Here is a 14581-nt window from a genome sequence, read left to right as displayed (position 1 = left end):
TGTATGTGTCTAGTGACCAGAGTGTAGCTGAACCCCTGTCTTCACCTGTGTGTGTGTCTAGTGACGAGGGTGTAGCTGAACCCCTGTCTTCACCTGTGTCTGTGTCTAAAGTGACGAGGGTGTAGCTGAACCCCTGTCTTCACCTGTGTATGTGTCTAGTGACCAGAGTGTAGCTGAACCCCTGTCTTCACCTGTGTGTGTGTCTAGTGACGAGGGTGTAGCTGAACCCCTGTCTTCACCTGTGTATGTGTCTAAAGTGACGAGGGTGTAGCTGAACCCCTGTCTTCACCTGTGTGTGTGTCTAGTGACGAGGGCGTAGCTGAACCCCTGTCTTCACCTGTGTGTGTGTCTAGTGATGAGGGCGTAGCTGAACCCCTGTCTTCACCTGTGTGTGTGTCTAGTGACGAGGGCATAGCTGAACCCCTGTCTTCACCTGTGTGTGTGTCTAGTGACGAGGGTGTAGCTGAACCCCTGTCTTCACCTGTGTATGTGTCTAGTGACCAGAGTGTAGCTGAACCCCTGTCTTCACCTGTGTGTGTGTCTAGTGACGAGGGCGTAGCTGAACCCCTGTCTTCACCTGTGTGTGTGTCTAGTGACCAGAGTGTAGCTGAACCCCTGTCTTCACCTGTGTATGTGTCTAGTGACGAGGGCGTAGCTGAACCCCTGTCTTCACCTGTGTGTGTGTCTAGTGACGAGGGCGTAGCTGAACCCCTGTCTTCACCTGTGTGTGTGTCTAGTGACCAGAGTGTAGCTGAACCCCTGTCTTCACCTGTGTATGTGTCTAGTGACCAGAGTGTAGCTGAACCCCTGTCTTCACCTGTATGTGTGTCTAGTGATGAGGGCGTAGCTGAACCCCTGTCTTCACCTGTGTGTGTGTCTAGTGATGAGGGTATAGCTGAACTCCTGTCTTCACCTGTGTGTCTAGTGATGAGGGCGTAGCTGAACCCCTGTCTTCACCTGTGTCTGTGTCTAAAGTGACAAGGGTGTAGCTGAACTCCTGTCTTCTCCTGTGTGTGTGTCTAGTGACCAGAGTGTAGCTGAACCCCTGTCTTCACCTGTGTCTGTGTCTAAAGTGACAAGGGTGTAGCTGAACTCCTGTCTTCTCCTGTGTGTGTGTCTAGTGACCAGAGTGTAGCTGAACCCCTGTCTTCACCTGTGTGTGTGTCTAGTGATGAGGGCGTAGCTGAACCCCTGTCTTCACCTGTGTCTGTGTCTAAAGTGACAAGGGTGTAGCTGAACCCCTGTCTTCAGCAGGTAATTACACTTCTTCACACTGGGCTTCAGGAACCAGAAGAGCAAAAGCAGAAGCTCTGTGATCTTTTAGGGCCTGGTCTTGGAAGTCCCAGAAAATTATGTCCACCATAATATATTTTGGTCAAAGCAAGTTGCAAGGCAGCCAGATTCTGGGAGCAAAAAGGTAGACTCCACCTCTTGATGGGTTGGGTGGCAGGCATACAGCGTGACGGAGGAGTTGTTGGCAACCTCTTTGTAGACAGCCTTTCCCAATAACAGGCATAAGACAGCTGATAGCAAAGATCAAATTGTGTATACTTAGGGAATTAAGCCATAATCAGAGTTATAGTGAGAGTATTCCAACTAATAACAACTTTAATAGGTAAAAAGTCTTATACAGAAAAATACAGAAATGGATAAAAAGCCTTACAGTGAAGATGACAGTCTTTACTGAATTAATTTGTAGGGTTAGTGCAATTTTAAGTCAGATATATACAGGATATGTTAAACCAAAAGATCTATTATAAATTAATAATAATTAAAAGAGCATAATATTCAAAAATAGGAATAAGAATTTGTGGAGAAAAATAAAGAGCTCAGACAAATCTTAATGTATTTAAGGATTAAATTGGAAAGGAATTGATGTATTCCATTTGAATTTAGGCATTGAAAAGCCAATTTTATAAAAAGTAAAAGAAAGATTACCATTTTGGAAGAAGGTTGCCCTTTAATTATGGAGTAGTGAAAGAACAATACAAAATGTAATATGGCCAGATAAAGTATTTAAGTATTTAGACCTTTTATGAACTTGAAAGAGAACATGAAAATGAAAAAGGAAATAATGGACTGTAGGAAAAGATCTGTAATAAATGTAATAGGTAAAACCAGGAGGTGTAAAGTACATAAAGGCACTTACCCAGCAAAAGCCACAAAATGCACAGTAAGCAAATGGTCAGGGCAAATGGATAGAGTCCACCAAAGAGAAACGCATAATAAATAGGTAGGTGAAAAATGTTGACCCACACATGTGAATTTAAGGGATAATAAGCTGCCAGCTCACACCTTTCGAATATGAAAAACGATGCAAAGGCCGTGGGAAGGGAGGAGGATACTTGCAGCTGGTATCGTTACAAAGATTATAAAGTGATCCAGCTTGTTACTCAAGCAGTGTGACACCATGTAGCTTGCTTCAGAAAACTGTACTAGCTTTGACTAGAAATCTTATTTATGAGATAAATTTGCTGACAGTGCATCATTCAAAATAATTCAAAAGCTTCCAATAGAAAAATATTACATAGCATTATTAAAAAAATAATAAGTCACTAGACCGAGAACCAGTCTCTGCCCAAAACGAAATGTCTAAAACTCCAATGTCCTTCTTAGGTACAGGGAGGGAAAGGTCACTGTTGCCATCCCAGACTTCTCCCCCACGCCATGAAGGTCAAGTTTGGGAAACTGGCTGAGTCACAGTTCAGACTTTGTTATAATGTGTGCAGTTATTTTGTTTGTGGGGGACAAGGTATGCCCATTGCACATTAGAATTCCTAAGTAAAACCGATCTATCCATAGGATGTCCCCAAATTCACCCTGAATTTGCCATGCATAGGGAAAATGTAAAATTGTAGATAAATGTACCTTTATTTACAAAATATATGTTACAAAATTTTATGAAATATTCTGTACATGTTGGCCACCTCTTTGTAAAATGTTTTAACGAGTACTTTGTAAATAAAGGTACATTTAGCTATAATTTTCCTGGTGTATGGCAACTTCAGGGGTGACTCTGGGACACTCTGTAGGTAGTGCAATGAGATCATTGTTTTGCCACCCTGCAGTGCTTATTTATCCTGTGTCTTGTAGAATGATGTTGGGTGTAGGGCACCTGATGATGCATGTGAAGGCTTTCATCCCCCTCCACCCAACTAGAAAGCACCTGTTAGTCAAACAGTGAAGTAGAAGGGAGGTGAAATCTCTTCAACAGTTAAAGTATTTCAAGTAGCTCTCATTAATTAAAGTACCAGAAGGAAGAAATTGGTGTGTTCTTGAACATTTGTTGAAGGGAAGGTGTTAAGCAAAAACAAGCATCAAAGGTAAAATGACTAATGTCATGATCTGAGACTCTGGATTCAGTGTCTTTGCCCTGTGAGGGACTGTCCACCTCTTTAGGTTTCTGCACTGTCCTCAGGGCTGGTGATGATCATTATTCTCCCATAGCTGTTTGGGCACAGGGATGTGTGTCTGCCCCTGTGTGAGTATCTGTGTGTAAGACACTTGCAGAGTTAACAACTCACATACCAGGCACCCCGTGAGAATGAAATGTTCCACATAAGCCTATTTTCCCAAAAAAGTAGACATCTGTATTTTTAATGTATTGTGTTCCATATGCTCTTGGTTTATTAAACAGAGGGTAGTAAGTGTCAATGTTTTGTGATAAGAACTTTTTCAGGTCTGAAGCTTTATCTTAAAGTTGTCAAGATTAAGGTTATTGATATTTGATATTGATATTTGGGGTGTGTGTGTATATACACAAGCATAAACAAAATGCGACATATTGGTAACTCCTAATGGCAACATAATTAATGAAAAAAAGAAATATTTGCCTGTTACATAAATGAAAATCCAAAGTCAAATTTAATATAGTAAATTGATTTAAACTGTTTCAAAAATAAAATTGTTTCGGGCCAACACCAATAGCTATGTCTTAAGTAAAAAATCATGTCAGGGCTTTTTCTTACTAATTACTCAAGGGCTGACTGTAGATAGTTGTCTTTCTACATGTATGGATGGGCTGCTAAAGGCCTAACCCAGAGTATTTTATGTTGAAATACACTGTACAGTGCAGCCTTTCTTCTTTCCTGGTAGTTGGTTAAGTCAGTTTTCTGCAGTCCAGTGAGCTCAGGTGTCAGAATCAAAACCTTTCATTTTCTACATGTAAGTACAAAGCCCCAGCTTGTCTTTAGTTTATAGTTTTAACAAACACGGACTGGAACTGTAGAAACTGCTTTGTTTGTGGAAATGGGTTTGGTTTCATCTGGCCTCATACTTGTGTGTCCCGTATGACAAGTGCCTGGTGCGTGCGCTGTTGCCCTGTTCCTCACCCTTGACAGACCTAACGAGTTGATCAGACCACTTGCCCCCACCATCCAGAGTCAGCCTGTGTTGCAGGCAGCTTGGATGGAGTCATGGGAGTTATTTGGAATCAGCTGTTTTGCCATTTTAGTCCTAGGTTAATAAGGAATAGCCTGTTGACTATCTTCTTGTTTAGGGCTAAATGTGCCAAACTGTGAAACTGGCATGGATTTAAAGGGGCTAAGATAAGATGTCTTGTGCCTGTAATCTTAGCACTGCGGGGTGGGGGCGGGGGGCTCAGGTGTAGGAGAGTAGCTAGAGGATAGGAGTTTGAGATCAACCTGAGCAACATAGCAAGACCCCATCCCTAGCAAAAATTAAAAAATAAATAAATTGCTGGGCACAGTTATAGGAGCCAGTAATCTCAGCTATTTACAATGCAGAGGCGTGAGGATTACTTGAGCCCAGGAGTTAGAGGCTGCAGTGAGTTATAGTCACACCACTGCACTCCAAGCTGGGTGATAGAATGAGACCCTCTCTCTTAAAAGAAGTTAACTGAATGCAAGATTACTTAAAGGAATAGATTATTCCATGAGCCAGCCACGTCCGGTGTCTTACCTTAGCCAGATTGGCTGTACAGGAAGGAACAGGAGAGAGAAAGCCCAGCAGGCTGGACGTGTGGACCGGCACTGACCGTGTGGCTGAAGCTCACACTCCTTGGCTGCCTTTCCTCGTGGTTTGCTTTGCACCATTTGCTTCCCTATTAGCAATGCCTTGATTACTAAATACTTACCATCACAGGGGTAGCCATAGGGGCATGTTCCCTTCCCTGGAAACTCACTGAGTTTGGCTGTTTTATAAACTAGGTTAGCATCTGTACTTAATCAGGTAGCGTTCTGCTTGCATTTTGACCTCCCAGGCTTTTTAGATCCAAAGGGAAATCCTCTTTGTGAAATTACATTGCTGGCAAAACTCTTTTTGGCTTCTCGCCTCCTGACTAGCAGGACCGTGTTTCTCCCCAGAGAATGTCGGAATGGCTGCTGGCAGCAGCTTCTCTTTCTGACAAATATACGGGTCCTTTATCAATGAAGGTAAAAATAGACGAAGCGCCATCTAAGGCATTTAGACTTGACCATCAGACCCAAATATACTAAGGAAGATAGAAGCATAACCAGGTTATCACTGGGTCGCATAAGATGAGAATGGAACTCTTAAACAGTGAAAAAAGAAAATTGTCTGTTTTCTTTAGACATTCTTTTTTACCTAGAAGTTAAATTCACTGTGGAAAAATATTACATCTCCTGTATATATTTTTTTTTAATTAAGTGGGACTTGTTTCCTTATTTGGGGCCTATTTGCAGAACAGGGGGTTACGTTGCATAATACAGCATCTGAGTCCCAGGCAGGACCCCCTTCGTTTCTGCCCCACCTCTGCTGTGCACATCTCATCATGTACAGCATGGGTGGGCAACACCTAGTGACTCTGTCAATTATCATTAATTTGCAGAGTATTTCATCACATGCAGAAGCCCTGCCATTCAGTGCCATGTTGGTAACATGATTGTGTCTCAGGAACGTTTAGTTGTAGGATGTTTATTATCTTGTAGAAGATTTGACACATGGAGAGCTGCAGAAAGGTAAAGAGATAAAGGTAAAAAGATAAAGATCATCTGCCTGCCTGGGCAGGGAGCCCATGTGTTGGTCACTGGGCGGACTCAGCATGATGTTTGGGGGCCCAGGCCTCTGTTGGAGCAGCAACTATGCCCTCAGCACCCTGCCCCTGGCTTAACCCCCGGCTTTCCTTCATGTACTCCTGGCAGCCCTGACATTGCATCCTTTTAAATTAACTGGAAATGTATGACCCTCTATAAACCAAACAAGCAGGTAGCCTCATTAGGGGGCTCATCTAGCAGCCAGAGGGAGACAGAGTAGATGAGTTCAGAACAGGGCACTCCTGACACGGCCCCAGGTGCAGCCTCTCCACGATTGCCCATTTGTATGAAAAGGCCCGGCACAGCTCTGACAGGCCTCTGGAACCCTCAGATTCCAGCTGGGCACGTGTGTGTGTGCTCAGAACCTAGGAGGGACCGCAGGGAGGGAGGAGCAGATCCCTGCAGAGATTGCTCAGTTTTCACTTTCACATGTTCAAAAACAGGGCATTTTCCTGCATGCCCTTCAGCATTTCTGGACCACTGTCCTTGGTCAGTGCTCAGCCCTAGAGCTGGGCCAATCTGGTACACTTTCTAAAGACCATTCTATTTCTTTTCTTTGCCAGCTCTTGAAACATTAAATACTAAGCTCCTAGTGCTAAGTGTAGAGTGAGATAAGGGAGTGTAGTCATGCTGCTGGTTGGTATTGCTGCTGTAAATACTGTGCCCTCAGACCCTTTTTTAAGGGTTCTAGTGAGATCACTTTTAGCTAATCTTTCTCACTACTCTCATTGTGTTCATGGAGCGAATCACTAAAGGAAACCCAGAACTGTGATGTTTGCTCCTGATTGGATCCATGCGTATGCGGCATATGACTTACCTTTGTCGTATGTTACAGCCCGCCTTCACCCAGGACTGCTAAAACCTGAAATGCGTCCTCTCCCTGCGTTGTTTGATGTTAAGTCATACTGACTCCAGACAACTTCTAGTTTCTGTCTCACACACATGTGCGTGTGCTCACACACACACTATTTCACGTGGCCCATTTACATGAGCCTCATGTGGACCCTGGAGATTGTCAAGTACAGAGAGATATTCCCATTCATAGGAAAATTCTAAATCTGATTTCAGGTCTTGACTCAGATGAAGAACTTGGGCTGCTCTGTCACCACTCGTCCTATCTAGGTGATCGTCTGGGGCCATCAGTGGTTCCTCGTACCCTGTAACCTCTTTTGTATCTTTCATATGTCTGCACGTCTGCATGGTCAGTCACTCTCTGGGGGCTGGGGGTGCACAGGGGGACATGTGCCCTGGCTGCTCTTTCCCGAGAATGTTCTCTGGGTCTGGGGAGAGCTTGTGGAGAGATCCCTCTCCTTGGTTCTATTCATGAGCCAGGTCTTCCTGCGACTGTTGTTGTGTGCACAGCTGGCAGCTTTGGCATTTCCTTGGATGTGGAAAGAAGAAAGCAGGTTGGCTCTAGCAGATCCAGTATCTGCCGAGTGTCCTGTACTGTGATGTGTGCCTGCCGTGCATCTCAGTGGGACGGCCAATCTCCATGCTTTCTCCTTGTCAGCAGCCTGCCTGCCTGCCTGAGTTTTTCTTTGTAATAGTTTCAAAACGGGGCAATGACTGGTTTGGAGGGGGGAAAGATTGTATTTAGCGGCTACATTCATTCCACAAAGGTACGTTGCCTTGTGGCCCTTCCCAACTCCTCTCTCTGTGTGCTTCTCCCTCCCCAGACCAGAGGGTGGTGCCCTTCTGCACCCTGACTGACTTGCAGCACGGGCAAGGCCTGGAAGGGGCCCAGGAGCTGCCCTTGTGTGTGGACCCCGGCAGTGGCAAAGAGTTCATGGACACCAGTGGGTATGTGAGCCCCTGTGGACCCCTCCCGCAGCCCTAGGCCAGTGATGAGCAGGGATTCGGCTAAGCCCCTCCAGACTGGAGACCGTGCCCTACTATGCCTTTCCCTAGTCCTGAGGAATCCAGAGGAGGGACTGAGAGGGACAGGCTGTGCTTCCTGCCCTGCTGGGGGAGACAGAGCTGGGCTGCATAACCACTCTGCCTCAAAGGCAGGTCCCGCCTGCCAAGACCTGTTACCCACACCCACTGTGGGGAGCCTCTCTGGCACAGAGGGCGAGTGGAGGCCTCGGGACCCAGGTCTGTTGCCCGGTGACAGCAGTTGGCAGTTATGTCTTGCCAGTCAGCCTCCTACCTGCCAGGCTGCAGGAGCTGACCTGCCAAGGGCATGACTCTGGCCTTGTATCTTCCATGAAGTATTCCAGGATGTGCCACCTCTTTCCCCAGTATTTGTGACGTGTTCATTCTCCCTGAAATGTGTGTCCTTTATCAGTGTCCTACTTCCGAATTTGATGTGAATTGAGTTACTTTTAACTTGCGTGTTCACCTTGGTGCTGAGCTCCATGGTAAGTTTGTGATAGGTGAAGGCAAATTGGAGAGACTGAACCTAAGTTTGGTTCTCAGGACTTCACTCTGGTCTATCTTGTCTCAGTCGGCCAAACTAATTTAAATAATCGATCTTTTATTTTCTTTCCAACCTACATATCTAGAGATTCTGAATCCCTTTTAAATCAGTAGTGTCCCAAAAGGGGTTTTCCACCAAAGCTGCAGTGTAGACACTTTCCTAATCTTTACATACCCCGTTTCCCTAAAAATAAGACATCCTCCGAAAATAAGACCTACTTACAGGAAAGATAAGACGTCCCCTGAAAATAAGACCTAGCGCGTCTTTGGGAGCACACCTGAAAATAAGACACTGTCTAGGCACATAAAATAATTGTTTAAGTGAAAACTTTGCCAACAGAAATGCTGAATGAAATGTTACCTCTTCCCTCTCTTGAGTCTTTCTGATTCTGTCCTTGCTTCTAGGGAGCGTTCTCCATCAACACTGACTGGGAAAGTCAACCAGCTGGAATTAATTCTTCGACAACTTCAGACCGACCTCCGGAAGGTAAGAGCATGATCAGAACCTTTTCTCTTACACAATCAGCCCCTTTTAATTATTACAAAGAAATTGAAGAGAGCCTTAACCCAAACGCAACAGTAAATAGAAAAGGTGGCTAACTCAGTTTTCTGACCTGCAGCTGATATGTTCACACCATGCAAGGCAGTCTTGTGGCTGTCCGGGCAGCGGGATGGAGGGCAATGGGGCGAGGGTGTTGCAGAGGGCATTTGTCATGGTACTTTGCTTTGGTTTTGAAGAACGGAGAAATTATAGCTGGTGGGAAGGAAATGATGACAAAGGTGAAGAACAAGGAAGTGAAGTTCTAATCTGGTCACAGGTTAGGAAGCTGGCCTCATAGAGGGACACCAATGTAGAGCAGAGTGTGCGTGTGCACGTGTGTATGTGCACACACATCCCAGACGGAGCTCTCCTCTGGTCGTTGCCCTTTTTCCCAGGGTGAGTGGTGGGAAGGAGGCTGAGAGGTCAGAGATCAGAGGTCAGAGTTAGAGAGTCAGAGAAGAGGGCACATCGAGCAGGTGTATTTGGTAGACTTGCCACACAGGGCTAATGGCACATTTGTTGGCTGAGTTTTGTGTTTTTCTTCAGTGTGGGCAGCCGGCTGTCCCAGTTTACCCAGGATGGAGAAGTCTTCCCAGATTGGGAACTTTCAGTTCTAGAACCAGCAAAGTCCTGGGCAAGCTGGGATGGATGGTCACTCCTCTCCAGCTATGAGTGTAGAATACTTGGAGAGTTGTATTTAACCAATCTTATGGTTTACATAGGAAAGCAAGGTGAGGACAGAGGCAGACAAGGATCCTGGCATGTGTGCACATATGATTAAACTGAGGGACCCAGAGTTGACACTGGTGAATAAAAATAATGTCACAGGGCAGTGCCTGTGGTTCAAGGAGTAGGGTGCTGGCCCCATATACCAGAGGTGGCGGGTTCAAACCCAGCCCTGGCCAAAAACTGCAACAACAAAAAAAAAAAGAAAGAAAAAAAATAATATCATTGCTGGGGGGTACTGTTGATGGACAGTGAAAATAAGAGTCAGCTTTGTTGGATTAAATCATGATTGGAGGAGTAGCTGCTGGGAAATTACGTTTAAAGGACAAGGGACAGTGGCCAGGAAGCGGAGCTTGAGCTTGTTTTAGGAAGGGTGCAGTTACTGGCAACGGCAAGATATAGAACATGCCCCGTGGGAATTGGGGTTAAGGAGGCTGGGTTTATAGGTCACTGAGGGGAGGTGAGGGAGAGGCTGAGTGGCCAGAGTTGGGTGGAACGTCTAAGTAGGTCTGAATCAATAACAAAGCCAGCAGGGGTGGGGTGGGGAGAGAGGAAGACTGAATGAGGTTCTATTTCCACCAGTGATGGGAACGGTCTAGGGATACAGCAAGTGGTTGCAGTGAGGAAGGTGATGGGTCCATAACCCGATAGTATGTTTTTAGAGGAGCTGAAATTGCAGGGAGGAGCAGCTATCTAGACTAGGCAATGAGGAGTGAGCTGTTTGCCTGCTGACCTCCACAGTGAACTGCCAGGGACAGTGTCCTCAGAAGAGAGCCCAGGATCACTTAGAGCAGCGGTTCTCAACCTGTGGGTTGCAACCCCTTTGGGGGTCGAACAACCCTTCTTTCACAGGGGTCGCCTAAGACCATCAGAAAACACATATTTCCAATGGTCTTAGGAACCGAGACACCGCTCCTCATGTGTGGGGGTCATCACAACATGAGGAACTGTATTAAAGGGTCACGGCATTAGGAAGGTTGAGAACCACTGACTTAGAGCTCGAAGAGGAAGGGAGTGTCAGAGCAGAGACTGAAAGTCTGCTCTTCATGACAGAATCCAAGATCCAGGGCCACAGGGAAAGATGTGCGGGTCATGGTGAGCAGTGCACTTCAGTTCCAGCAGGTGTGTCCTGGGCCGTGACAGGCCTGGTGGCAGGGAATGACCAAGGAAAGTCAGGACCAGGGTGGAGTGCCACCACTCCCTGCAGGTCTCATTCAGGCCTCCTCTTAGGCCTGTGTCTCTCAGGCCAGTGGTGCAGCATGTGGTATTGGGGAGGGCCTGAGAGGGGATCAGGAGACAGGAGGAAACCTCAGGAGCTGAGCTGGACATGCTGAGGGCGGCAGCGTCTCCTCAAGAGGCCAGGCCACAGCCCCAGCTCTCCCCTCGGTGCTCCAGATGGTGCTGCAAGTGGCGTCTGGAGGTAGTGTCGAGTTGGACCCATGGAAAACCATGCCACTTGTCATAATCTGAGAGCTTCAGAGAACTGACACTGTGTTGTACAGTTTTCATTACTGTGTGGTAAACTCCCTGTGGGATTCTTCCGAAAATCTTGATTTACAAAACTTTTAGTGGCAAACTTTAAAGGTTGTCATGGAAATAAAAGCTCAAAATGGAATGAAAGCCATAAGTACTTATTTTATTACAAACCTCTATAACAGCTATGTCAATACCAATTTTGTATGTGAGTAAGTTCTCTTGGAAAGTTCTGTGCATTTGTCAAAAGGTATTACTTTTAAGCACGCTGTGCTCGCCCCTTTTTGGGTAGCGGGTAACATAACTGTGGTGAAACTCCTCTTGCATAAAGGCCAGCTTGACACCCTAGGGAGCGAATGGGATGAAAGCAGAGGCTGCATGGTGTGGCTCCCCTACCCGTGTTGGGCGAGGCGCCTCACTGAAGGAGGTAACCCCTGCTCTCCTCAGAAAGCAGATAAGGAAGAGGGAGGAATTCTGTGCCCCCCTTTCAGGAGGAGCGGGCGCACCACTTAGTGTCCGTGACTCGGTCTGCTTCTGCCCATGCAGGAGAAGCAGGACAAGGCTGTCCTCCAGGCAGAAGTGCAGCACCTACGCCAGGACAACATGCGGCTGCAGGAGGAGTCCCAGACTGCCACGGCCCAGCTGCGGAAGTTCACAGAGTGGTTTTTCAACACCATTGACAAAAAATCATAGCCAGTCCACACCTCATCGAGGGACTCTTGGAAATGCCTGCTGTCCTTCAAAGTTGCAAACACATGGTTCTCAAGTGTGCTTTCAGCCATCGTAGACGTCTTTGCTGTCGCAATCTGTGTAGCACCACTCACCCGGCGGGACAGGGGCCTGGCAGCCCAGCAGCCGTCGCAGAGAGCAGCGCCCGTGTGCAAACGAGTGTAAACCGGGTGTCAGTTCAGAGGAAAGGAAAGTGGTGCTTTCCTTTCAGTCTCTGTTAAAGTGGTGCTCCGGTTGGGCTTACCTCAGAGGGAAAATAGTTGGGTTTTATTTCTATAAATCAGGTGACCTGGTAGAGACATCATAGGAACTGACCTTAGTTGGAGCTTTAGTATTGTAAAATAAACATGGAAACAAATACTCAGACATAGACTTTAATGTTAAAGGTGCTCTATTTTTTTTGGATGTATAGTAGTTTTATTTCCACAGCTACATTATCATAGCAATAAGAAAGGCACAGTAAATAGTTGGGGAAGCTTTATCGGGGAAAAAGCACTGATGTGTTTAACACTAGCTCGAATGCAGTTACTTTAGGGACATATTTATTTGCAGGAACAAATGGTGCCTGAATATTAACAATGTTCTGACTTTAAAAAGATACATATGCCTTGTAAATGGCTCACCGAGTTGTCAGTAGTCACTTCAACCCTTAGTTCACTTTTGTATAATTGCTCTGCTGGAAAAAACAAAACACAACATCCATCTGCTTACTCACCAGACGTCCCATGTGCTGGGAGCTGCAGGGTCACTTGTACGATGCCAGGATTGTTTATCTTTGTACAGAAGCTTTGATGAAGTGTCTTGTATTTAACATCCTTATTTAAGCTTATTTAACCTTAAATTGTTAATTTTATAAAATGTGGTTTTACCTGCCCTATGATGAGAGAGGATAGGTTGCACCAAGCCCAGCAAGGACTGGGCTTGCCCAGAACGGCCCGAGAAAGCAGGTGGGGAGAGTCTAACAACTGGATGCTGCTAGTAACGAGTTGTTTGTACTGCTTTACCATTTCTAACTGTTATATTTGAGATGAACATACATTTTGCTTTTTTAATAAATGTTTAAAAGAAGTCCACATAAGTAATGGTGTTGTTGGGTGAATGTGAATTTTTTTTTTAATGATATTATCAGCAGTCGTCTGTATGTGAATTTATTTCAGGTCATTTAGAATCTTGATTTGTATTAAGTACTGATTAACGGCCTTCTTACAGTATCCCAGATTCATTTATAGTAAAAAGTAGTGCTCATTTATTAGCAGCCTGCTGTGGGCCAGACACCATTCTCTGAGCTTTTCATCAGTCTTGTTTAATCGTAAGTGTGGCTCAGTCGGTAAGGCGCCGGCCCCATATACCGAGGGTGGCGGGTTCAAACCCAGCCCCGGCCAAACTGCAACCAAAAAATAGCCGGGCGTTGTGGCGGGCGCTTGTAGTCCCAGCTACTCGGGAGGCTGAGGCAAGAGAATCGCTTAAGCCCAGGAGTTGGAGGTTGCTGTGAGCTGTGTGAGGCCACGGCACTCTACCGAGGGCTATAAAGTGAGACTCTGTCTCTACAAAAAAAAAAAAAAAAAAAAAAGTGTATCCTTAATAGCTTTATTTACAACTGAATAAGCTATGGCTGAGGTGGAGTAATTGACCCAAGGTTGCCTTATTTTATAATTAACATCTTATTCAACAAGAAATTGATTATAAGCAAACACAATAAAATAGTAAGAATGTGAAAAGCAATCAAGAGGTAAACTATAAATTTGAATCAAAGTAAGATCGAAGACATAAGTGTAGACCCAAATGAGGAAGGAGGGACCCCGTTAGGCTTACCGCTCCACCCGCAGAGAACAGGAAGCATGTCAGGATTTGAGAAGATGCCGAGTGATGTTTAGAATTACCCTGAAAGGAGTTTCCCAAATCAACCTTCCGGCATGCACGTGCAGTTTCCGTAGCCCTTCTCTAGGGGACGTGTAGGCACACCTCCAAGCAGTGGTTCTCAACCTTCCTAATGCCGCGACCCTGTAGTACAGTTCCTCATGTTGTGGTGACCCCCAACCATAAAATTATTTTTGTGACTACTTCATAACTAATTTTGCTACTGTTATGAATCGTAATGTAAATATCTGATATGCAGGATGTGTGTCCCATGGTCTTAGAGGTTGCGACCCATAGGTTGAAAACCGCTGATCTAGGGACTAGAGTTTCTCAGGGATAAAAGACTTAGGTGATCGATCATCCTTACCCTCCTTTCGTTATCACTGTGTGCCCGGCACTGTGCTAGGAGCTAAAGATACAATAGTGATTAGCAGAAATCACGTCTCTGTCTACTACACGGCCTACTACAGGGAGACAGACATAAGGTCATTTCAAAACATGAAAAACAAAAAGAGTTCCTGGGCTGACATGATGATGATAAACACTGACGTCATTTGAATAGCTCCTGGATATTATATATATATATATAGCTTCTTGCCTTTTATCCTCCACGTAGCTGTCCATGCAGCAGGTACTCAAATCACTCCCTTTGTGTAAGTAGGGTGGTCCGTGGTAGGTCTTTGGTCCAGGTAGAGGACACGGATTCTAAGCTGCCAGGCTTAGTGTGTTCAAGAAACCTGTCAGAAGCCATGAGGTTCAGAGAAGGGCAGAGTGGTAGGAGAGGGGCTGGAAGAGCAAAAGCCTCATCGTTAAGGACCTGGAG

The 14581-nt window shown here is 45.6% G+C and overlaps 1 protein-coding gene across 7 annotated transcripts in view; it reads left to right on the top strand.

Moving 5' to 3' along the window:
* Window positions 1-12980, top strand: part of SIPA1L2 (signal induced proliferation associated 1 like 2) — a 241747-nt gene extending 228767 nt beyond the window's left edge. For 4 of the 7 annotated variants that reach the window (XM_053605857.1, XM_053605856.1, XM_053605854.1 and 1 more), the window contains exons 19-22: window positions 7083-7136; window positions 7691-7814; window positions 8838-8919; window positions 11719-12980. In XM_053605857.1, the coding sequence (XP_053461832.1) occupies window positions 7083-7136; window positions 7691-7814; window positions 8838-8919; window positions 11719-11865 (407 nt within the window). In that variant the 3' untranslated portion in view covers window positions 11866-12980. The remainder of the gene's footprint in view (window positions 1-7082; window positions 7137-7690; window positions 7815-8837; window positions 8920-11718) is intronic. The other 3 variants (XM_053605858.1, XM_053605859.1, XM_053605855.1) reach the window with 1 other exon arrangement.
* Window positions 12981-14581: the final 1601 nt, after the last annotated feature.

Source organism: Nycticebus coucang, chromosome 10 (genome assembly GCF_027406575.1).
Source record: "Nycticebus coucang isolate mNycCou1 chromosome 10, mNycCou1.pri, whole genome shotgun sequence".
Taxonomy (NCBI): domain Eukaryota; kingdom Metazoa; phylum Chordata; class Mammalia; order Primates; family Lorisidae; genus Nycticebus; species Nycticebus coucang.
This window is presented reverse-complemented; position numbering and strand designations above follow the sequence as displayed.